Source organism: Filicampus tigris, chromosome 19 (assembly GCF_054856515.1).
Source record: "Filicampus tigris isolate MCC_2025a chromosome 19, RoL_Ftig_1.0, whole genome shotgun sequence".
In the NCBI taxonomy this organism is placed as follows: Eukaryota; Metazoa; Chordata; class Actinopteri; order Syngnathiformes; family Syngnathidae; genus Filicampus; species Filicampus tigris.
Window position 1 is genome coordinate 9,752,044 of NC_141235.1, and position 23,177 is coordinate 9,775,220.

At 40.8% G+C, this 23,177-nt stretch overlaps 3 protein-coding genes across 8 annotated transcripts in view; 2 read left to right on the forward strand and 1 right to left on the reverse strand.

Annotated features, from left to right (window-relative positions):
• The window catches only part of LOC147129388 (chaperone Ric-8A), a 32,762-nt gene extending 13,278 nt beyond the window's left edge, over positions 1–19,484 (reverse strand). For 3 of the 5 annotated variants that reach the window (XM_086016698.1, XM_086016701.1, XM_086016700.1), the window contains exons 1-5: positions 10,179–10,334; positions 9,060–9,211; positions 5,813–6,007; positions 3,242–3,355; positions 202–254 (exon numbers count right to left, since the gene is read on the reverse strand). The gene's annotated coding sequence lies outside the window, so the exon portion shown is untranslated. Of the gene's footprint in view, positions 1–201; positions 883–3,241; positions 3,356–5,812; positions 6,008–9,059; positions 9,212–10,178; positions 10,335–14,987; positions 15,086–17,611; positions 17,854–19,352 lie in introns of those variants that run through there. The other 2 variants (XM_086016697.1, XM_086016699.1) reach the window with 2 other exon arrangements.
• Positions 5–17,264, forward strand: LOC147129390 (transient receptor potential cation channel subfamily M member 4-like). The gene is made up of 28 exons (XM_086016684.1): positions 5–423; positions 1,996–2,057; positions 2,133–2,310; positions 3,161–3,341; positions 3,796–3,965; positions 4,238–4,415; positions 5,681–5,745; positions 5,849–6,082; positions 7,542–7,644; positions 7,731–7,852; positions 7,993–8,274; positions 8,361–8,462; positions 9,079–9,207; positions 9,320–9,449; positions 10,090–10,235; positions 10,318–10,430; positions 10,857–10,973; positions 11,352–11,401; positions 11,491–11,729; positions 11,919–12,034; positions 13,701–13,833; positions 13,919–14,093; positions 14,220–14,385; positions 14,497–14,678; positions 14,758–14,890; positions 15,376–15,448; positions 15,888–15,981; positions 16,056–17,264. Exons 1-28 carry the CDS (start codon positions 364–366, stop codon positions 16,076–16,078), a joined length of 3,756 nt encoding a protein of 1,251 aa, XP_085872810.1. The 5' UTR covers positions 5–363; the 3' UTR covers positions 16,079–17,264.
• On the forward strand, positions 17,402–22,576 carry LOC147129391 (uncharacterized). Of its 2 annotated transcripts, XM_086016708.1 has the most exons (7): positions 17,402–17,874; positions 18,226–18,646; positions 20,427–20,530; positions 20,652–20,723; positions 21,067–21,121; positions 21,236–21,272; positions 21,403–22,576. In XM_086016708.1, exons 1-7 carry the CDS (start codon positions 17,824–17,826, stop codon positions 21,422–21,424), a joined length of 762 nt encoding a protein of 253 aa, XP_085872834.1. In that variant the 5' UTR covers positions 17,402–17,823; the 3' UTR covers positions 21,425–22,576. The 2 variants fall into 2 exon arrangements, 1 of the variants encoding a protein (XP_085872834.1); XR_015082584.1 differs by having other exon boundaries at positions 18,224–18,646; positions 20,652–21,121.
• The last annotated feature ends 601 nt before the right edge of the window (positions 22,577–23,177 follow it).

The window sequence follows — 23,177 nt, forward strand, 5'->3', positions numbered from 1 at the left end:
TAAAACCTTTGTCAGCGTGGCAACCTTGCTTCAAGACGCTCAGCAGAAGGGTCAAGAGAAAACATCAGAAGTGCTCTAAAATAAACTGAGCTCCCCAAGATCGAGAACCAGGTGTGATATTTGTGTGGCTGTGAGTGACCACTCCTGTTGAGGGAGTTTGGAGGAGGTACAGAGTTTTGCCTCTTTCAACCACACCCTCACCTGTGTGCTTTGCTTGCTCTGCACCGTCCTTCCTCCGCCTGGACTGAGAAACTCTGATAAAATCGGAAGGGGAAATAGTCAGTGGATAATGGTTGGAAAAAACGCGGAATTGATAGTTTTTTCTGGCACCTTCCTCTAAACCGAGGGAGTGACAAAGACAGCATGAGAGACACTGGAGACGCGGTAGAAGGCGGACACAAAAACAAATCCGAGAAGGACCAGGTGAGGGGAAAATGTTTTGCAATTGTTGCGGAGGAACTAGAAGTTGTGAAAGTTGGCAGACTTGAAAGTGAGTCACAATGACGCGTCGTCCACGCCTCGCTAGCATCCGGCGAACCATTTCACTTGCACCATTGCGTCTTCCTTATCAAACATGACGGCAATTTCGTCGTAAAATATATTCCGAGTAGACGCTGGCGTTTGGCCAACATGCTTCCAACTGACAGTTTTCACTTATCGTGTAAAGCGGCGGAGCGTTAGAAGCCGATAGTGTCACATGCTAGCTTAACAATAGCGTATATCGGAATTTACTCGGATCGTCAGAATGAAGGTGTTTTGTTTGTTTTTTACACTTTAACCTGACAACTGCTTTAGGCGCTGTGTGAGGTTTTCCCTGTAAGATGCCAAACATGACGTCCAGTTTTGAAAGGCCTACAGGTTAAAATCAGCGAAAAACTTAACGCCGTGTCCGTCGAACATCAAAGTAAGGGGTACCCTGCAGTTCAGTAACCGGAGTGCATAATCGCAGTGGCCGCGTTCCATCTTGCTTTAACGTGCTAGTTACTCAGCTGTAGTGTACTGGTCTCACGTGGTTGGACCTGCTGAAACAACTGAATGGAACACGGCCCTCTTTGTACTAGTTGTTACTGCACTCCTAAATATTTTATTACGATGGCAGTGAAAATATATGAGTATGTATATTAATAATTATTAATAATTATTATCAATACAGTTATTAATATAATTATTAATAATTACTCTTAATAGGTTATGTATAATCAATCCTCATGCCTGACACGCTGAGCATACTTTATATGCTATTTAAATAGTGCGTATGCACTTCTGGTTAGATGCAGTCTACATTTTGTTGCTTGTGACATGTGTAATGACAATAAAGTACAGTCTAATCAATTATTATGTATCCAGTCATCCATCTTTTATATCACTTATCCTCAGTAGGATCACTGGGTGCGCTGGAGCCTATCCCAGCTGACTTCTGGCGAGAGGCAGGATACATCCTGGAATGGTTGCCAGCCAATCGCGCTTCACATATAGACAAACAATTCATACCAAAGGACAATTTAAGGTCCTTGATTTACTTGACATGCATTATTTTTTGAAAACACCAAGCCCATGCAAGCCCGTAAAGAACATACAAACTCCAGACTGGGGACCGGAGCTCAGATTTGAATCCGCAACCTTCAAACTGTGGGGCGTATCTGCTAACCACTATTTCATCATGACACCATTTCTTATCATTATTGATATTATTGTATTTTGTAACTTTTGACCTGAAAAAAGAGGCCCGTTTTGCAATTTATAATGCGTTTAACCTTCACACACCTCAAGCCTTCACACTCTTCACATACACACACTGGGGCAAACTGCAGCACCTTGCCATAAGTCACAGTCAAGTGTTTAAACCCTGCATGCCTCACCAGTGTAATAGCAGCTATTTCCTATGAACTAAAGCCAATGTGCCAAGGTTTGAGATTCCATCTCCATCATGCTCAGTCAGAATTAAAAGTTCAGTCCCTATTTAAAATCTGAAATGATGTTGAATGTGTTTTCCAGAGCTGGATCCCCAAAATCTTCAAGAAAAGAATTTGCACCACCTTTGTGGAAGATTCTTTCAGGTACTGTTATGTCCGTACAGTCCCTATTGGTGCCCCATGCTCTTTTATTTACTTTAATTCCTCCACTTCTCCTAGTAATGGCGCCTTGTGCCAGTGTGGTGGGACAAGAGATACCCATGCCTCTGTGGCCCTCGGTGACTATTTCAGCACGGCCATTGTCAATCACTGGGACAGCGCCCAGCACTCTTCTGAGTATTCGACAGATGCCTTCGGAGAGCTGCAGTTTGCCGGCGCCAGCAAGAGGCACAGCTACGTGGGTCATTTTCTAAAATTCCATTTTCAATCAATACCATTGCTCTATGAATGTGTCCTGTTTGGTCATTTTTAGGGTCATGTTTGAAAATGCATTAAGGGCTGCAGAAATACCACCTAAAACATGAGACATGAGGATATACCTAGCACTAAACCAGGGATTTTCACACTCAAATGCCAATTAATCATAACTACCACCAGTTCTAAACCAAGGGCCAATTAACTACCATGTGTTAAGATAAATGCCACAGGATTCAGAAATTGTATATTTTTGACAAAAAGAGTCAGTGTTATGATAACAAATGAATGTTTTTAGATAAAAAAGTTGTCATGAGAATAAAATACCCTTTTTTAAAGCAAAAAATTGTTTTTTACAAGATGGATTTTGTCTGAATAAAAAAACACTATCATCATACTTTTTGATGATTGAGTTGTAATATTATACTTAAACAGACAGACTTTATTTTCATCATGTGTGCACTATGGTATTCCAGAATGAAATGTTGTTGCATTTGGCTCAACGCTGTGTTTAGAATATCAATTTAATAAATAAAATAAATACTGTAACTATTCTATACTTACGCAGTTTTTAGTTAATTCCTGTAATAATATGCCCTTTATTCTAAGAACAACTTAATTCATGCAAGGGTTGTCAGAGTTATGCGATGATATATCACAATCCCATCAAAGCTTTTAAATGTTTCATTGGCACCCTTATGTAGGTAAGTACTAATAATTTACTACAATTATATTCTGCAGACCCTTAAGCTATGGCTCGCTGCTCCCCAGTGGTCCGGCAGTACCACTGCACTTAACATGTATTATTATTTTGACCCTCACGGGGACTGCAGTTCTTACGGCTGTCATGGGACACGCCGCCATCTATGGTCTACACCCTGATGACTGCCCACTGGGGTCTGCCTGCTCCTAACCTGGTGGTGTCCGTAGTGGGCGGCGAAGGCAGGACGAAGGTGAAGACGTGGGTGCGGGAGGTGCTCAGGCAGGGTCTGGTAAAAGCCTCACAAAGCACAGGTAAAAACTTCATTCTGCAAAACAAACAAAGTGAGGGACACTACAATCACGACATTGACTCATAGCTCAGACTCTTAAAGGATCATGTGAAAAATGTTTTTGCACATGGGGGGGGAGGGGAAAGAAAGGGCCTTCTTGAGGGCGTGAATCTAAATTTGGAACGGCAATGGCATTTTCTTCCTGATTCGTTTGCCAAGTGCAGGTGGCACAGAGTACATCTACATCCTGCCATCTGAAGTCATTTCTGACAGCTTTCCTCACAGAGGGCCTCAGATCAAAGCAACAATAATGACACCCTTGAACATGCTTGACATAAAATTGAAAAAACTAAAATATGAAATTGGCCATATTTGGACATACTGGGTTTCCAACCAACGGCGACGATATGCACACTGCATCTTGCTCTATGTTGCAAATTGCAAGCCCGTGGACCAACATTTTTGCACCTCTTCAGGAGCTTGGATTTTGACAGCGGGCTTGCGTGAAGGAGTCGGCAGGTGCGTCGGAGAGGCGGTGAGGGATCACGCCACCGCAGCTTCTTCGGTCTCCCTCAACAAGGTGGTGGCATTGGGCGTCGCTCCCTGGGGCCTTGTCCACAACCGGCAGCAGCTGGTCAATGAACAGGTTGGTCTCTCACTGCACGGCACACCCAAACCTTGTTTTGTGTTTGAAAGCAGGTCCAAGTGAATTGCCCAGTTTTTCATTCTTCACCTTCGCAAGACATTTTACTACTCATAAAAACATCCACAGACAAACTCCCAGCTCCATGCTTTTCTCCAGATGTCCCAATACTTGTGTCCATGATATCTATCTTGGGATCTTACAAAACAAAGTTTCTTGACCTTTAATCAAAGAACACCTGCCGCGGACCTTTCCCTTGATTCTTTTTCTTGCAGGGCAGTTTTCCTGCCAAGTATTATGTCCACAACACAACCCGGGACTCGTGCTGCCTGGATAACAACTACCAGGCTTTCCTGCTGGTGGATGACGGCAGCATGGGACGCAGAGGTGGCGAGACGGGCTTCAGGGCCAAACTGGAGGACTACATCTCCCACCAGCGCACAGGCATTTGGGGTAACTGCTTTTGTGTGAAATACAAGCCATTGTGTGGGCTGATTTTTACATTCAATCGGTGAGCTGAAGGTCAGCTGCCTCCATTGTCTCTCGTTTCCCCCATGCTGTTATTATTGCAAGTACTTTTAAAGCGTTACAACCTGAATTCAAAGAAAGCACGGATCTTACTCCCCGATGAATCAAACTTAGAACCATGTCATGTTATGCGGAGTTCATTGAGCTCTGTTTAACTCTCTTGTGTTGATTCCTGAACTGAAGGCATGTCATGATCCTTTGCTATCTACTGGAAGCCATTGCATGCCCAAGCATGCATTTGACACATTGCTTCTCGACATGTAAATTCAAGATGAGTGCAGTGGCAAAAATGAACAAAATGCCTAAACTGCTTCAACTCTTGCCTGACTAAAAGAAATGCATTCTTCAATCATCATTTATAAAGAATACCCTTAAAAGAGATACAGGGTGTTGTAAGCGTTAAAGCGGCTTTTTTTCCCACCTCTCCTTCAGGCTCAGATCAAGCTGAAAGAATAATGTTAAATATTGAGTCAGCACACACATGCACCATTTAAACTGCTTCTGATCTGAATCACGACCAAAGAGTCAAGGCTTGGTTTGCCATAACAGCTTTCGCCACATGCAAAGTGTGTTTTTGCAAAATTTGAAACACATTTTAAACCTTCTGTGCATAATTGCAAAAGGTATGTTTGGCACAAACACAACACTGCTCATCACTAAAAGAAACCAGACCTACAGTGAAGTACGGGGCGTTAGACAAGTTGGAGAATAGTTGGAGAAAGAATCAACTGTTCACAGCACAAAAATGCTTTTGCTAGAACGAAAAAAAAAGTGGAAATCCTACTTCATCTGAAATTTATTTGGGGTTCATCAAAGGCACCTAAAATAGTGGCAGGTATGCGCTGAGTCCCATTTAATGAGTTTGAATGTGATTGCTTTTATGAACACAGCCACATCTCCAGTTATAAGGGTGTGCACGCTTTTGCAAACACATTTCAGTTGTTTTTTTGTTTTGTTTAATTTTCCGATAATAGTGGAAAAAGTTTTGAAATTCTTTATCTTTTTCCTCATTACTTATGTCACAAAAACCTGGCATTTGAACAGACATGAGTAGACTTTTTGCCACTGTAAAGACATAGAAATTAAATTGTCTCAGCGGCAATATTCTTACATATAGCCATACACTTGTATTAATAATAAGTTCTGAATATTGCTACTGTCCCTTTTTAATTTGTTTTGCTATTTTTTAGGCAGCGGCAGTATCGACATCCCAGTTCTTTGCATGCTGGTCTCAGGGGACGCCAGTCTACTGGAGGTAAAGCTTTGTCAAAACCGTATCGTCGTCATTCACTTTCGTGAGCAGCACAAAAGAAAAAACGCACCCTCAAGAAATGTGTCACTATCTGCTTTCGTTCCAGAGAGTTGATCTCTCTCTGAAGAGCTCCATGCCCTGGTTGGTGCTGGCGGGCTCAGGAGGCATGGCCGACTTCTTGAGTGACATCGTGAAGAACTTGTCGTCGGCGCCGGTCGTACCGTCTTCCGGCGAGTGCGACGGTGAGGCGGGGCCCAGCGTGGACCTGAAAGACAGAGTGGCAGAACGGGTTCGCAAATACTTTCCCTCAGAAGCGGAGACGGACAAACTTGTTGAGCGTGTAAGTGCAACTCTTGTCACAACTGTGTGGGGGTTTTTTTTTTGGCATGCAGCAAGCAGGAAGGCCCAGCAGTAAGGGTGCAACCAAGGGGTGGACAAAATAAGGCCCGTGGCTCAAATAGTATCCACATTCTTGAATAAATAGCTAATTAGCAAATTGATTGTCATGGAAATAATTCAGAATAATGCAAAACAAAGAGCATAAATTATTATTGTTTTATTGAAATTGCTTTAAAAATTTATTGTGGCCCTTGAGCGCCAAGGTTTGCTCACAACGGTTTCACCTTACGGCTTACAATAGATGATCTCAGGGTTTAGGCTGACCTTTCTTTTAATGCCGCTGGGCTCAAAATTCCATCCGAGCACAGACAGGAAATTTCATAACACACATGGAACGTTGCCAAGCAATTTGCAGAGGGCATACACGCTCACAAGACATCCCCCGGTACAATAGTCCCTTCATTTTTTTTTTTTCCTCATGTGCAACACCATTCATTGGACACTGTTGCTCTAAGGCTGTTGAAACAACAAACACTTTGTTAATGGAAAGATTTGAAATATTGAGTCTTTCTTTTATGTTGTGTTTTGGATGTTTTACAGCACTTTGAGTTGCATTTTTATGTATGCAAAGTGCTATATAAATGAAATATGATAGACTGATTGATTGATTTTGTCACTTCTGTCGCCTGAAAATGACATCCCAACTGCTCACGGTTCAGGTAACGACCAATCACAGCTCAGCTTCAGAAAACAGGCCAGCCGTGTTTGGTCGTTACCTCAGCCCTGAGCAGTTGTGATGTCATTTTCAGTCGACGGAAGTGACAAAATGGCCGCCCCCTCAGATGACTAAAAACGGGTGGATTAACTCTTATTCCACAAACGCAATATTTATCACAATGCCTTGTTTCAACTAGTGGGCTTTCATAGATCATATTCTTGAAAAAAAAAATGTTTGGGTTGACTTCCTTCTAAGGCCAAGCACAATCATTAGGTGGAGGTTACCTAGTAATGGTTGCATAGTTACAAGTTGGCATTTTTTGCTGACTTTATTTTTGCTTTAGTTGCCGGTAATTACTTACAGTTACTCATTTGAAGTTACTTGGTTTCAGTTCGTTAGGCACTGCTACTTACTTAGTTACAGTTACACATAGTCACAAACTGGGGATGTGGCGATGTTCAGAATTTCCCAAATTCAAGCATGAAAGTGCTACCAAAAAGTCGTACAGTACTGATGGATTTTGACATTATAAATAGTGAAGTGTGTCTTGCGCCACCCTATTAGGGCCAAAAGCAATGTACCCTTCACAGCAATGTGGAAATTGCATGCTGTCCAAAACTGTAATTTGTCACTGCTTAACACAATATAGTCTGGCTTTTCAAAATGTACTGCATATATTTTATCCTCCACTGATGTGCTACTCATACTGTGTGCCCACTCTCCTCCTTGTGAACCTATCCAGGCTCTGAGCATTTACCAAAACAAAGACTTGATCACCATCTACCACGGAGAGCAGGAGGGCCCCAACGACTTTGACACAGTACTGCTCAAAGCCCTCGTGGGAGGTAGAGTATAAATATCCAATCCACAGTCAGGACATTCGGCATGTTTCGGGTAGCAGCATAACTTCAAATGCTGTGCGACTCCTCAGCGACGAAGCAGCGCGTGTCAGTCGACCACAGCCCGTACAATGAAGAGCTGAAGCTCGCGGTCACATGGAACAGGGTCGACATCGCCAAAAGCGAACTCTTCAACGGAGACATCCAGTGGAGGGTGAGTGGAAATGCACTGCTTCTCCATAGAAGAGGTAGTAGATACCACAAAGTCAAATATGAGTGTTTTGCTGAGTTTTAGCCGAGCAAATCCCAAGTCCTAAAATCGCTTACTTCCAACACCCTCCAATGATCAAACAGTATGAAGACCTGGAGGACTCCATGACCGACGCCCTGGTCAATGACAAGCCTCAGTTTGTGCGCCTCTTCACTGAGAATGGCCTAAACATCCTGGACTACTTGACCTATGGCCGGTTGGAAAGCCTCTACAGATCTGTGGCTGACGGGACACTTCTCTACCAGCTACTCCAGCGCCGCCTGCTGGAGAGACTCGGTACACCCTCGCACATGCAGGAGGCCCCCAGCAAAGGTGCATCTGAGAAAATTCGCAGTGGACCAGTGACTGAGCTCAGTCTTTTCGAGGTGATTTTTTTTTTTTAACTCATTCTGGAAACTTTGTGTGCTGATCGTCATTATTTATTTTACTGTTATTTTCCTTTTTTCCACAGGTGTCAAGAGTGCTAGAACTGTTAATGGGTGATGTCTGCCAGCCATTCTATTATGCCCCCTTGGATTTGGAACAAATCACGTCCAAGAGGAGGGCAATGAGGGTATTCTTAAACTCCCCATTTCCTTGTGGCTTGTTACAACTTTTTACATTCACATGAATACTGCACAGAATTGAAAACATTACACTGCAGTAGAAGTCAATGTGTAAGTAAAATAATGAACGTCTAAGCAGTCTTATGGGATTTTGATTCTTTGGGGCTTTGATTGGTAACATGACACATTCTTGGTAACGACATTGCAGCTTTTTGCCTCAAAAGCTTTTAGTTTCGTTTTAAGACTACAAAGGCCCCCAAGCGTGCTGCATCTAAAAGGCTTCTGCTGTTGTTTTGAGAGCGTTTATTTCCGTTACCTCGTAACGCAGCAACAAACTATGGAACACCATACCTTGGGGATTGCTGCCATCTAGCGGTATTCATGGCACACAGCACTTATCAATACTACAGTGGACAGTATTTTGAATTATTTTCTCTATCTATTATGCTTACAAATGTTTGTGTGTCTCCCAATATGTTAACAATGTTTTTCAACAAGTTTAAATGGGTTATGTCTGTGGGAAAAAAATATTTGATATGCTCGCTTTGTGTTTTTCAGCCATGACTGTAACATGTCACCGATGATAAAACAATTTAACCACCAACCTGTTTTCTCTCTTGCCAGCGCGCCAGTAAGCTGCTGCGTGGAGACTGTTTGTATCGGGAGAAGCGCTGCCTTTTCCCCTGGGCTTCGCTCTTCATCTGGGCCGTCCTGCAGAACCGCAGCGAGATGTCCACTTTCTTCTGGGAAATGGTAGCTTTACAGATAGTTAGAAGATGGACTTGTTTGATTAAGAAAACTCTCTTGGAAATGTCACCGTTTTCAAAGTTTAATTTAAAGGACTTTTTCTACTACTTCTTTCCAGGCAGGAGAATCAGTGCTGGGTGCTCTGAGTGGCTGCAAGATGCTAAGGGAACTTTCCAAACTGGAAGTTGAGACCGAAACCAAACTCTCGATGAAAGAGTTGGCCCAGAAATTTGAGAACCTGGCACATGGTAAAAGCAGGAATCTGCTCCTATTGGATTTAAACGCTACTCACAAAAAGTGAGAGATATTGAGTTTTTGGGTGAAATTTCAGGATGAACCTAAAACGTACTATAACTTTTACAGCTGAACTTTGACCTTCTCTAATAAAGGTTCACCTGAAAGCCATATATGTTATATACCTTGGCCCAGTGTTTTGCAAACACTGTGCCGATAGTCAGGTGTGCCGTGGGAAATGATCTAACTTGTGCGCCTGTGCGGTCTAGCATCTGGCAGCATAATCATGCAGTTACTACGTTGTAGGACTCTTCCATCCCAGTAGGTAGCTAATCGTCTTTGTTAAGGGACAAGCGAATTAGTGGCGCATGTTTTTCCAAACAGGCCCAGGTTTCAAAATGAAACATTAAAAAATACTTTTTTCTTTGTGTTTATTTAATTCCTGTTCAAGATGTTACAATATAACGTCATTCTTCAATGTTAAAAAAGTGCTTATATAAACAATATAACACTTATATTGGTAAAATAAGCTTTTTTTTCACATTTTCAGCTGTTGGTGTGCCGCGTGATTTTTTTTCAATGAAATAAATGTCTTGACTCAAAAAAGTTTGAAAAACACTGCCGTAGCCTAACTGTTTGTTGTCTGAATTTCAGATGTCTTCAGTTCTTGTTACCGTAGCAATGAAAGTCGCTCTTTTACCTTGCTGATTCGCAAATCGCCGGTTTGGGGCGGGACCACTTGCCTCCAAATGGGAATGAGCGCGGACGCGCGCCTTTTCTTCAGCCATGATGGAGTTCAGGTGGCTCGCTTTGTTTCCACGCAGCTCACGATCAAATGAGCAGATCACTTGGCATGTAGTGAATGGTCTCTTTTCTCGCCAGTCTCTGTTGTCCCAAATCTGGTGGGGTGACATGAAGAGGAACACAGAGGTGTGGAAACTGCTGCTCACCTTTTTCTGCCCTGTCCTCTGCTACACTAACTTGATCTCCTTCAGGTAACATCAACTCAACATTCTCAACGTTACCAACCTCAAAAATCAAAATTCACGCCTGCCCAAAAAGTTCAACCTGAACTTTCCAGAAAAATACATTCTGAAGACCAAACAAGAATACAGAACCAAAATACTCTTTTATCTAGACAGATGGATAGGTAGAGCAAATAAATAATAAAACAGATACTGTATACCCTTTATTAAGGAAATTTAAAAGCAGTCTGCTGCTCACATGCATACATTACTGTCAACATGACATAAAATAAAGCATCAACTCTATAAACAATCAAAACACTCATAATGACAAGGAACGTATTCATAAAAACACCTGCTGTATTTCTCCTGCTAGTTGAATTCATTGGTAGGTTGGTATGATTGTCACACAACTTACCGGTACTTATATATCTGGGTTTTCCTTCCACTTTGCAGGGCACTAGAGGAGCACCAGCAGGAGAAAGATGTGAAGCCCACTGAGGACACTGTGGGCCGGGACAACGACAGCCTCTATGGCACCACCATCTTCTCCTTCTCCGACATTAAGCACATGTAATCATATAAAGTGAACCTCCGTGTATTGTGGGGACTTGTTTGAATTTTTCAACCAAAAACGTAGGCTAGGTGTATAAAAAATAAAATAAAAAAAAAGCAAATAAGTACAGTGGTACCTTGTTATGAGCCGTCACTTGGTGAATTTAAAAAAAAAATCTTACTCTTTTGATTGCCATCAAAATTTGAGGTACTGTACGAGTGAGCTTTAGGGCAGCTGAGGATCTCAGAAAATCCAACCGGCATCATGCATCTCACTCACAATTCAAGAAACAAGTCAAAGTATCGCTGTAAAAAACTGTCGTCCTCATTTTATCAGTTGAGCTTTGTGTTAATGGCTTTTACATAACTGAAATCATGTTGTGGTCTCACCACTAGTGAAGCAGACTCGCAAGGAGTACACACTCCCAGGACTGCAACCATCAGAGGTGAGTCACCACTTCCCATACTGTAAATACTGGCCTAAATACTCATTTCAGGGTGTGAGCCAACGGTGTCGACATATCGTTTTCTTCAGGCCGACCTCTCTCGCCAAAACCTCCCGAACGGCCGTTCATCGTGTCGAGATGGCGTCAGTTCTGGTTCGCGCCAGTCACGTCCTTTTTGGGCAACGTCCTCATGTATTTCCTCTTTCTGCTGCTGTTCGCCTACGTGCTGCTGGTGGATTTCAAGCCGCCGCCCCCCACTGGTCCCGCCATAACAGAGCTGGTGCTCTATTTCTGGGTGTTCACCATGGTGTGCGAGGAGATACGAGAGGTAAATGACGAGAGACGATTCATATACATCGGGGGTGTCCAAAGTCTGGTCCGGAGGCATGTTTTTTTACAGGCCCAACACATATCTTAATAACATGAGTCCCACATATTCACAGATTTCCACAGACAGCCTCAGTATGCAATTACAATTTACACATCGACTTTTACTGATGTCGTTTCTCTTTCCAAGACCTTCTTTTTAGGGACGATGACTTTACGCCAGAGAGTCAGGGTCTACATTCAGGATGTGTGGAACAAGTGTGACCTCACTGCTATCATACTGTTCATCATTGGCCTAATTTGCAGGTAATGGATCATCCATGTGTTTGTACTGCAGTGTTTGCCTTTATCGGGCCAAGGAACATGAATTACACTCGTGAATGCCTCATTAATTCCATCCAAAGCTAGTAATGCTCAGTTTTGGTTGACACCGTCAAAGAGTTTAACACTGTTTATAAATGTGGTTGTAGAACAACGGCACCTTTGTTGAGAGACGTTTCTAATATTTCGATAGCCTCATTTACCTGTATGAGATTCAACATATTGTAAAGGTAGCAGTACAGTTGCACTCCTGTGTAAATTGTTACAACAAATCAAATTGTTAAATTAGTATGTCTCTGCCAATGTCAAAAGGTAGCATTAAGCGGTTACCAGAGCTGGGCACTTGACCCTTTTTTGCCGGTCCAGCCGCGACCCTCCACCCTTGACCTGGGTACCATTCCGGCCACGACCCCCCGCCCTTATTCATAGAAATGATCACCCCCCGCACCGTTCCACCCTCAAGCCCCCCCCAAAAAAAAAGTGTCCATGATTGACGCCGCCGCAGGAGAGATGCTAACGGCAGAGGTCTTTTCCAGTTAAGAGTTCAGGCAACAGTCGACATGGTGTCACTTATGCTTGTGAGGTTAGAATAACACAAGTGACATGCTAACATGCCAGGTACACATCTGAGCAAACAATGGCTTTCCAGATGAGAGGATCATGTGCCCACGACTTGTCCGTATTCACCTCTCTCTATCAAGCAATGTTTTGCAACATTTATTGAGGCAACGCCCAATGTTTTACATTCGCAAATAATTCAAAATCATATCACCGAAAAAAAAAGGTCCCCAAAAAGTGAATATACCGTTCACTACATTTAAAGGGGAAATCAACCCAAACATATTTTATTCAGGAATATGTTCCCAGCAGGCCCACTAGTTGAAACACGGCATTCTGATTAATATTGCGAATATGGAATATGAGTTAAGCAGCAAAATCCACCCGTTTTTAGCCATCTCAGGGGGGCGGCCATTTTGTCATTTCGATCGGTAACGACCAATCACGGCTCAGCTTCTGAAAACAGGCCGGCCGTGAATGGTCGTTACCTCACCTTAGAGTAGTTGTGAGGTCATTTTCAGTCGACAGAAGTGACGAAATGGCCACCCCCAGAGATGGCTAAAAACCAGTGGATTAACTCTTATTCCACAAACGCAATATTTACCAGAATGCCTTGTTTCAACTAGTAGGCTTGCATAGAACACATTCTTGAAATAAATAATAATAAAATATTATATTAGTATTGAACTTTTAAGTGCAATTCATTTGCATTTAATCTTCAAAAACGGTTTGTATTTAAACATTTATTTCCATACAATTTTTATTTAACTTTTGCGCAATGTTTTCATTGTTAATTTTGAAACTGTGCATATTTGTGACGATGTCTTGCAATAATATGAAATACACTTTCAGAAATTCAACTACTGCCTCGTTTTTCATGAACACTTGGGCCTTTGCTGTTGGATTTTAATGTTGGCCATTCTGGGAGAACTTGGTGGAACTAATTAAGAAAATATGGATACGTTTTTGCCAGACACTTGATGATCTGTCACAGCTCAGTAGTTGATAATCACGGCTGTAGCGAAGCATGACAACCTGAGCACTAGGAGGCCCCATTGCCACATAGTTTTAATACAGTCTGCCTGTGTTTCAGGATGTTCAAATGGTCCTATGAATTTGGCCGGGATGTTATGTGTGTGGACTACATGGTCTTCACACTCCGCCTCATTCACATCTTTGCTATTCACAAACAGCTGGGACCCAAAATCATCATAGTGGGAAAGATGGTAAGAAAAAGGTGACAAAACACATCCAAGAAGGTAATAAATGAGTATTCCTCACTTTTTTTTGTTTCACTGTTTTTCTTTTCAGATGAAGGATGTCTTCTTCTTCCTCTTCTTCCTGGGGGTCTGGCTAATGGCCTATGGTGTGGCCAACCAGGCTTTGCTGTATTCCTACGACCCCCAACTTGATCGCATCTTCCGCCGGGTTTTCTACAGGCCGTACTTGCACATTTTTGGACAGATCCCCGTGGAAGAAATGGATGGTAGGAGCGCATGTGTACATATCTTCTCTAATCTCATAAGATTTTCATCTTTTGGCTCTGAAAGGAATTCTAGCATTTAATTCCCATTCTCTGACTGCTTTTGTCTCTCATCCGCATTATTCCCAGTGGGGAAGGACTGGGACATGGCGTGCACCAGCAACGTGACGCTAATTGACGGCGGTGCGGAGCCGTGTCGGATTACGAACAGTAACTGGCTGGTGGTAATCCTGCTGGTTATTTATCTGCTGGTCACCAACATCCTGCTCATCAATCTTCTCATTGCCATGTTCAGGTAAACATGTCTCATGAATCAGGGGTTCTTAATGATCAAGGGACCACTTACAGGGGAGAATTTGTTTCCATAACTATTATTTGTCTTCACCACCACTGCTATGGTTTGCAGTTACACCTTCTCTGAGGTGCAGGCCAACAGTGACATTTACTGGAAGTTCCAGCGGTACAACCTCATTGTCCAGTACCACTCACGCCCCTCGCTGGCGCCACCCTTTATCATCCTCTCTCACATCAACCTGTTCATCAAGAGGAACATCCGCAAGGTCTCCTCTGTCAAGATCCACCACTTCGGTCAGTATTTGTTCCGCAGCGTTTCAGGCCTTGCAAAGTCGGCAAGGTTGACCGGCCGCTCGTGTTTGTGTGTCACCAGTGTTGCAGCTAAAAGGCAAGGCAGCAAACAGACTTATGACGTGGGAAACCATTCAGAAGGAGGACTTCCTAACCGCTCAGAACAAAATCCAGAAGAGCAGTGACTCGGAGAGGCTCAAACGCATGTCCGCCAAGTGAGGACAGGCTTTTTATTTGTTACACTTGAAACCTGGTTAACGACATTCTTCTTGTAGACACACTGATTGGTTTTTCTTTAGGGTTTGTATTTACCTTTGCTAGTTTTCACTGCCGCCTTCTTCAGAAGTTGTGCGCTGTGACGTGTCTTTTATCAGCCGATGTTCCCGGACGCACGTCCTAGACCTTATTCTCTAAATAAAAGAAAAAAAATAATTGTCTAGGAAACCTGGATTGACTTAAAACTGATTTAATATTATAATGGTGGCCACCCAAAGTATGGACACCTTGGACACAATTTGGACATTTTCACGTAGAGGTGAACTCGCTTTTGTTGTCGGCGTTTTTGATTGATTAATCAATGCATGTCAAATTGTCAACGCAGATTACAAGATTTAAGTCTTTGATTAGATTGTGTTAGTGCACCTAATATTGTTTATTTGTTTTTTATGGTTAAGACTGAGTAAAATGGCTTCTTTTGTAGGGTGGACGGTGTGATGAAACATCTGACTGAAAGTAGAGACTTTGACCACAGGCTCAGGACTTTGGAGAGTGAGGTAAAACTGCAATAGTGAAGTTTATTTTCCGGAAGTTGTACCTCTCATGACACATGCAATCCAACCTTAGAAGTTTGTATTTGTGGAACATAATCACAATAATCATAAAAAAAATTGACACCACGGTACCATGCTGTGGATGCTAATGTAAATGTTTGTGGATCAAACACCTATTGTGAATTTTACCATTCAGCTCCTTATTAGAGAACAAGTTGTGCAAAAAGCACTGAAACATTGAACACATAAACAAGTGCATTCAAAGGTTCTGAAAAGGTCAAATTATGTCCATGTTTGAAGTGTCATAATGCATTTCAAGCTTATCCTGAAATTTCACCTGAAATACCTTATTTGATCAAATCAGGCTGCATTCTCACTTTATTGATATTACCTTGAGCGGTGATTGGTTCAGTTGTCTTCATGAATGTTCTTTATCTCACAGATGGAATATTGCACCAGCGCACTAAGCTGGATTGTCGATACTTTGGCGCAAGGCAGCTCATTTAAACCTCCTAGACCCCCCCCAAACCTGAGAGGTACGTCCTAAAATTGAACCGGTTACTACTCATACCGACCCCTTATTATTATTATTTTTTTTTTCACCCTACAGATTCGTTCACATCGTCTTGTTGATACAGCTTTGGTGAGGCCTTGGGTGGGGTGTGTTGGGTGGGGGGTGGTCACGACAAGACATTTTTACCTTGGCTGTTGCCTTGACAACTGCCTGCCAGACCATATTATGACTGGCCGCAGTAGGAGTGGAAAAGCAGCCATCACATCATTGTTACAGTATTGATTATTGAATACAGTACTTGTAAATATTTTTAAGATTACTGTTTTTTTTACCGGTAAGTGCAATGTTTGCTATTCAAATGCCAAATTATATTTATAGTCTACAACTGGATACTGTACATATTTAACACTATAACCAAATATGGTGTGACACGGGTGAGGGCTAAACGTTTTGCATGTTAATTCACGTTTGATGCCGAATATGTACTATTTGATGTTACTTTATGTTGTTGACTGTCACACTACTTGAGGAAGGGATTGTTGACTTTTACCATTTGAATGCAGTTGTTTTATAAAAAAAATATATCAAAATTGATCGGTGTCTCTTTGTACATGGGATTACTTGGTGTGGAATTTGGACCTGTTCTTGTCGCATTGTCAAAGATATGATAATACGACATGACCAAAGATATATTATTGGTAATGAATATATAATCACTGATCAAGTGAGTTCCAAGACTAGTAGAGATGCATCTCTGTATTGAACGTAGACTTGAGCAATATTTTTGGAAATGCTAATCTAATTATTGGAGTGCACAAGTGTGCCCAATGTTGTGACCAGTGAATGTTGTTGGATGTAATGTCGTAAGATGACGCTTTACAGAGCTTGAAGGTGCTTCCCAGGCCAGGTGGTCACAGCTCGAGTAAAGGTCGTAACATTGTCGATGTCCTCTGTAAAGAGCCTTTACTGTAAATAGCCAACTGCGCCACCTGTTATCCGCGCCAGAGTTGAGAGCTGTGGTCAGAGTCACTCAAGCAAATTCTGTCTTGTGTTGAATAGAGATCAATCTTTGGAATCCTAGCTAGTCATGTCTGCATTGAACACATGCTATGCGCAGGTCATCTCAGCTCTATTCCATACATCATTTTGACACTGTCTGTGTGAAACATGCTTTTGTTGAATCATTTTAACTTTTACATTCTGAGACAGTTCAAGTTGCTCTGTAATTTAAATATTTATTTTTAGGCGATAGAGAATTTTGTATACAATGCAACCTCCAAAAATAAAAGCAAAACTATACAAGCATTCAAGTCTTCCTGGAATGTCTGCCTAAACAAATGTTTTTAACTGCAAACAAAGCAAAGTAAGTGTCACCCTCTGTACTTATTATATGTCGCACTCATACTGCAAAGGCAGAATTTATGAGACAACTCGTGCATGGGATTTAATGACGTTATCCCAGTCTGACTGCCTTCAAGTTGTATTGCATAACATTGTAACTGGATCTCATTATCATATGTTATCTGAATGCACTTCTCTCTAACAGTTAACACTATAAGCTGCTATAAAGGGCACCCCCCTCCTCCCAAAGAAACAGGCCTAATGGCATCAGTAGCATTCTTTCACCATGCACATATGCCCCTGTCAATCACCTTCTCCTCACCCACTTGTGTTGCACTTGCCACAGTGCGTCCTCAGGCTTGGTCCCCTCTTTTTCCTCATTTCCGTCTTGGACCACTTCTGTGGATTTTAAGCTTCCTCAAGATGGCAACAGTAGAAAAACGGGTGGGACGCTTCCTGTTGGTGCTGCTGCTGCTGCTGCTGTGTCCATCCTTGGCCGTAGCTCGAGACCTCGAGGCAAAACATGCCTTTGACGGAGTTGTGGAGGAGCTGGCTGCAGATAAATGGGATGATGGTAGTGATATCCATATTTCGACTTCCCAATTTGCACTCATTGTTGAAATGTGACTTAATGATTAACACATTTAAATTTCACAATTTTAGCTATAATTTTATTCAAACTTTCAGTGCAGTTGAACTAATATGCGTACATATATGCATATCAACAGTTTCATATTGGGTGTATGATAATTCATTAACATATCATTTTCGGGTCCTGTCAATAATACTATACTTTGTTAATACACCTCTGCTTTTTGTTTTCCTTTTAATCCTTCCTCAATGCTGATCCGTTTGGTGGTTCAATAAAATCAATGCAGAATTACCCTTGCGAGATGAATAAAGTATCTGTCTTTGTATCTAAGAGGAGGAGGACGTGGTAGCAGAGGAAGAATCAGATGATGGGGCTGAAAGGAATGGAAAGGAAGAAGAAACTTTAGAAGAGGAGGAGGAGAGAGAAAATGAGATTGAGGAAGAGGAGACCGAGGAGCAGCGAATCACTAATGATGAGGAGTCTGAGGAGGAAGAAGGCGAGGCTGAAGATGAAGATGGCTTGGCTAAAGAAGAAGACGATTGTGAGGCAGAGGAGCAAGACAGCGAAGAGGAGGCTGATGAAACTGAGGATGAAAAAGCTGCTGAGATTGTAGAAACAGAAGAGGAAGACGCTGAAAATGAGGAGGAAGAAATTGTGGAAGAGACGCAGGAAGAGGATCCCACTGATGAGGATAATGAGGCAGCTAATGAAGAGCAGGAAGTTGATGATGCTGAGAAAGATGGGAATGAACAAGGTGAATCAAGTCTGCACTATAATCACCTTTTGTTGACCAATTGTTGGGTCACATAAGCTACTATTGCCATACGCTGTTACTGTTGAGCTAGTCATTCATTCCAGAATTGGAGGACAATTTAGGCACCAATATATATATATATATATATATATATATATATATATATATATATATATATATATATATATATATATATATATATATATAGTATACACTTGTATTTTTTAAACAGACCATTTATTTTGTAAATTTTCTTTCTCATGTTTTCAAGAAAAACAGGCAATAAGCCATCATAATTTGATCTGTCCAGCTCAACCAATGGTAAACGTTTTATAAGACAGTGCAGTACAATGCAGTATGTATACAAAGACATATATAAATATTACATAATAAATCCTTTAAAGTTAAATCGTATATTAATACAAATTTAATTTAATATCACTATAACTACCGAAATAGGAAATGAAAATCAATGATGAAGTATTTGCTCAGTAGTACAGTATATGCTAGCATGCTACATGTTAGCTGCTAAGCTAACTCGTGAGAGCAAACCTCGCTATAATAAAAGAAAAAACAGCACATTCATAAGTACTTTTATTGTAAAATGAGTAACGGGGTTGTGTTGAGTGAGTAGTATGAGTGACTAACTTCTTTATGGTTGAAAACATGTAGAAAAAAATAATATAGAAAGGAGGATGTACTGTACCTTACGTTAGAGCAGTTAGCTTGCTGTCATGCCTGCAGGCATGTAGCTCACTTTTGTTCTGGATGTATTAGGCGGTTTTAGTTACTGGGTTGCGTATATCTTAAAAGACACAACTCCATAGCGTAATTACTTCGATTTAAAATATGTCTATCATTTCTATGTGACCCCAAACTTTTTAAACTGTGGTGTATGTTAATCATCTTGTTTTATTTTTATTTTAATCAATTTCTTTTAAATAATAATAATAATTATTATTATTGTTATTATTATTATTATTATTATTAATAACGATGATGAGGATGATGATGATGATGATTATTATTAATATTATTATTATTTGTAGTAGTAGAAGTAGTTTTAAACATAGTCACACACATACATCAGTGGTAAAATAAATCGGCTTATTGGTGAGTGACTGAGGTCGTTGCCTCTGAGTGTTATCTGAACCGTTTCAGCTTTTGGTGGAACCACTGGAATAAAATGGATCAGTGGCCTACACTGTAGAGATACGCACTGTGCCCTGGTAGCATTCATTAGGTTAAAATTCACAATTTAAAATTTGGTAAACAGCACTTGTATTGCCGAGATACAGACTTGAATCATTATGACTTTAACTTGAGTCACTGATGACTTGACTGAATTTTGCTTGTTATTTTTTGGGGGGTTCATCATTATTAAAAAAAAAAAAAAAGTGTTTTAAATTTTCTATAAAAGCTCATAACATTTCTTGAGCATATTCAGAATAGTATAGTTCTTAAATTTGTGAGTCATTCCAAATTTATAATCCTGACCAACAATTATTATTATTATTATTATTATTTCATTTTATTTTTACTTGATTGTATCTTGGGTTTTTCAAATGAATGATCGTGTCAGGTTATATTCTTTCTCGTGGTGTTGTCTGGTGTGCCTAACCAATATTATGTTCTGTCCATCTATCGTAATAATATTATGTTCCGTCCATCTATTGTAATAATGACGTCATCCTTGGGTCATGACCGAGTATCAACACTATACATTCATATTTACAGTTAAGAAAGTATGTGTCATATTATTCTCCTGATGTTCGATTAGATGAAGATGAGGACTCAGCACAACAACAGAGCGAGGAAGGGGCCACCACAGACAGACAGAGCTTTCACTCGGGCTCTTTGTGTAGCATTTGCTCCATCTGGGAGGTACAGTATACAACTGTAGCAATAATATTAATAACCTTGATTTTTTTTATTTTTTTTTAAATATTTTGAATATCAAGGTATCACACAAGTATGAATATCATATTGCATTTGTTGTGTGCAGCACTGTTCTAGTGACTGTGACAAGTGTCCATGTGAAGAGGGAAATGAATCGGACCACTGTGAGATCTGCCAAGTAAGTATCCACTCCTCTATATAAAGTGGATATAAAAGAAGACCAAGGTAATTATTTCTAATTATTTTCCTGCGCAATTGCACCCTAGATTTTCTAGTGGTCTGTTTCTGCCTTTTTTTCTTTCTAGCTGAAGCCTGCTGATTTTGTGCAAACTTACTGTAACTGTTTTTGTAATGAGCTGAGCAGTGTTATGATTGCGCCAAAGATCAGTTGAGTTGTACAGGCTATAGGTCACAATAATGGTGAAAAAAAAAGTTATGAAATTATTTATGTTGGTCTCATTTCCATACCACAAATGTGTTTTTAATTTGCAAACCTTTTTGTATGATTTCACATCTTCCAGTATTGCTCCTCTTGTTACCTTTGCCCAAGGCTGTGTGACACTATTTGCAAACCAGGTACAAGATTCCTTCTTAAAAACACATTGCGCAAGGTCGCATTCCAACACATTTATGCCATTTCAGATATTCCATAACATTTTTATCATTATATACCTATTTTGTTATTTTCAGGTGGTCTTGTGGATGTGGTTACCGCCTCCATCTTTCAGTAAGACTTCTCTCTAAACACTTATATGCAAAAACAAACAAAACAAATAGCTGGGTAAATATACTATATTGTACTGTACATACAATTCAAATCCCAGCTCAGGGTTGAAGCTCTTTTGTGCCTTTTGCAGGACTGTGGCCTCTTTTCTGTAAACACACTTGACAGAGTGTTGACTGAGACATATCACTCCACCCTGTGGTGAGAGAAGGCACACTTTGCAAATGGATGGTCAGCCTTCCACCTGCACACGCCTCCCTCGTGTGCAACATGAGTACTCTAGAATATTTATGCAAGACCTCTGTAGAAATTGTGACAAATGACACAAACATATTTGGGTCTAAAATCTTGTTAATTAATGTATGTGGTGATTTTTTTTTTTTGTGGGGTGTGGGGGGACTGTCGTATAGGACAGGAGAAATGTCGTAATTTTACATACTTCCTGTTGGACATTTGAAGTGCAAATTAGTTCACCATGGTGTTATTTATTCTGTATTAAGTTTGAAGAGAGAATACATGTTTTAATGGCTCCTGAAAGATTTGACTCGTGTGACAATGCAAATTAAAAAAATGTGTGTTGCTTATGCTATTTGAAGTCGAGCTGTAGTACAAAATAAATTGTTAAAGATGGATTCCGATGGTAGTATTAAGGCTGCACAGAAAAGACAAAAAAATGCATCTTTAATGTCATAAAAGTACAAGGAAAAAAAACTTCATATGTAACAAGGTTGAATGTATACTTGTTGGGGCTATGGCTAATATTTATTGATATTTCCTGAATATATGGCACTGTAGCGTTAACATTTGCGTGATTTTCAACGTTTCGAAATGATGACATTTAGATTTCATGACATTTTTCTTGAAAAAAAATACAACCTCATTATTATTCGTAATACTTTCATCATATTCCTATGACCTTATTACTAACTTCTTTTGTCCCTATCACACCTTTATAAGTATCTACTGTATCCCTCACCTGTTTTGTTTTTATTGTAAAGAACAAAGAAGAAAGATAAGTATTCTATGTTTAAAATGTAGACATGCTTTCCTTTGGATGACAACTGTCTGTTTTTCGGAGAATGTTTTGAACATGCAGACATGCTTTTTTTAACTTGAGCAATATCTGCACAAGTGTGCCTAATGTTGTGACTGGTGAATGTTGTTGGATGTACGCTGTACAGAGCTTGAAGGTGCTACCCAGGCCGGTTTTGTCTTGATACCAGCGTGCGTAGAGATGCTGGCACCAGCGCTTCAGTTAATCCTTGACATGAGAGGAATGTGTCACACAATGGAAATTAGCGGCCTGCCCAATCACAACGCCCTTAATTTGTGCCTACATGATGTTTTTGAGAAATTGTATTTTTTGGGTGTGTGTGTGTGTATGTAGTGGTCGTGGTTAAAATATTTTTTTTCAGCTGCTCTGCAGACCTCCTGACCGATCAGATATGAATGTGAAAGCTTGATAATCTGATGTTGGTTGAATGAAACATCAAACAACAAGTTTTCGTGTTTGTACATTCAAACCAGATAGGCTTGTTGGGGAGACTACAGAGAGGTTACACATAATCGCACTGAAACACCAGAAATCTGACGTCAAATGTGACTGAGTTCAAAGACAGTCACCCACGAATAGCAGCGTTCAAGTCACGGAGTTGGCCACCTGCCTTAAATGGTTTCCACAACCCAATCAAGGATGGAAAAATGGTACAACATCGTAGACAGTTTAACAGAGTTTTTCAATGCCAGCAGCTCCTGTTGTGGAGAATGGGTGCTGATATCACAACCTCTGATGAATTTAATGGGCGCTGAGAAGTTCATGACGTTTGGAGTTGAAAATGAGGTCAGAAGGTCAACCGAGAACACATACAGGTATTTCGGAACCGGTTGGTTTTGTCTGGTTTGGTGCCA

Excerpts from the sequence above, each read along its gene's own strand:
- LOC147129390 (XM_086016684.1), top strand. The coding sequence starts at position 364 with ATGAGAGACACTGGAGACGCGGTAGAAGGCGGACACAAAAACAAATCC. Across the intron at positions 3,966-4,237 it reads AGCAGCTGGTCAATGAACAG|GGCAGTTTTCCTGCCAAGTA; the intron begins GTTGGTCTCTCA and ends TTTTTCTTGCAG. Across the intron at positions 15,449-15,887 it reads TCAGGACTTTGGAGAGTGAG|ATGGAATATTGCACCAGCGC; the intron begins GTAAAACTGCAA and ends TTTATCTCACAG.
- LOC147129391 (XM_086016708.1), top strand. The coding sequence starts at position 17,824 with ATGCCTTTGACGGAGTTGTGGAGGAGCTGGCTGCAGATAAATGGGATG. Across the intron at positions 20,724-21,066 it reads ACCACTGTGAGATCTGCCAA|TATTGCTCCTCTTGTTACCT; the intron begins GTAAGTATCCAC and ends CACATCTTCCAG. Across the intron at positions 21,273-21,402 it reads GTTACCGCCTCCATCTTTCA|GACTGTGGCCTCTTTTCTGT; the intron begins GTAAGACTTCTC and ends TGCCTTTTGCAG.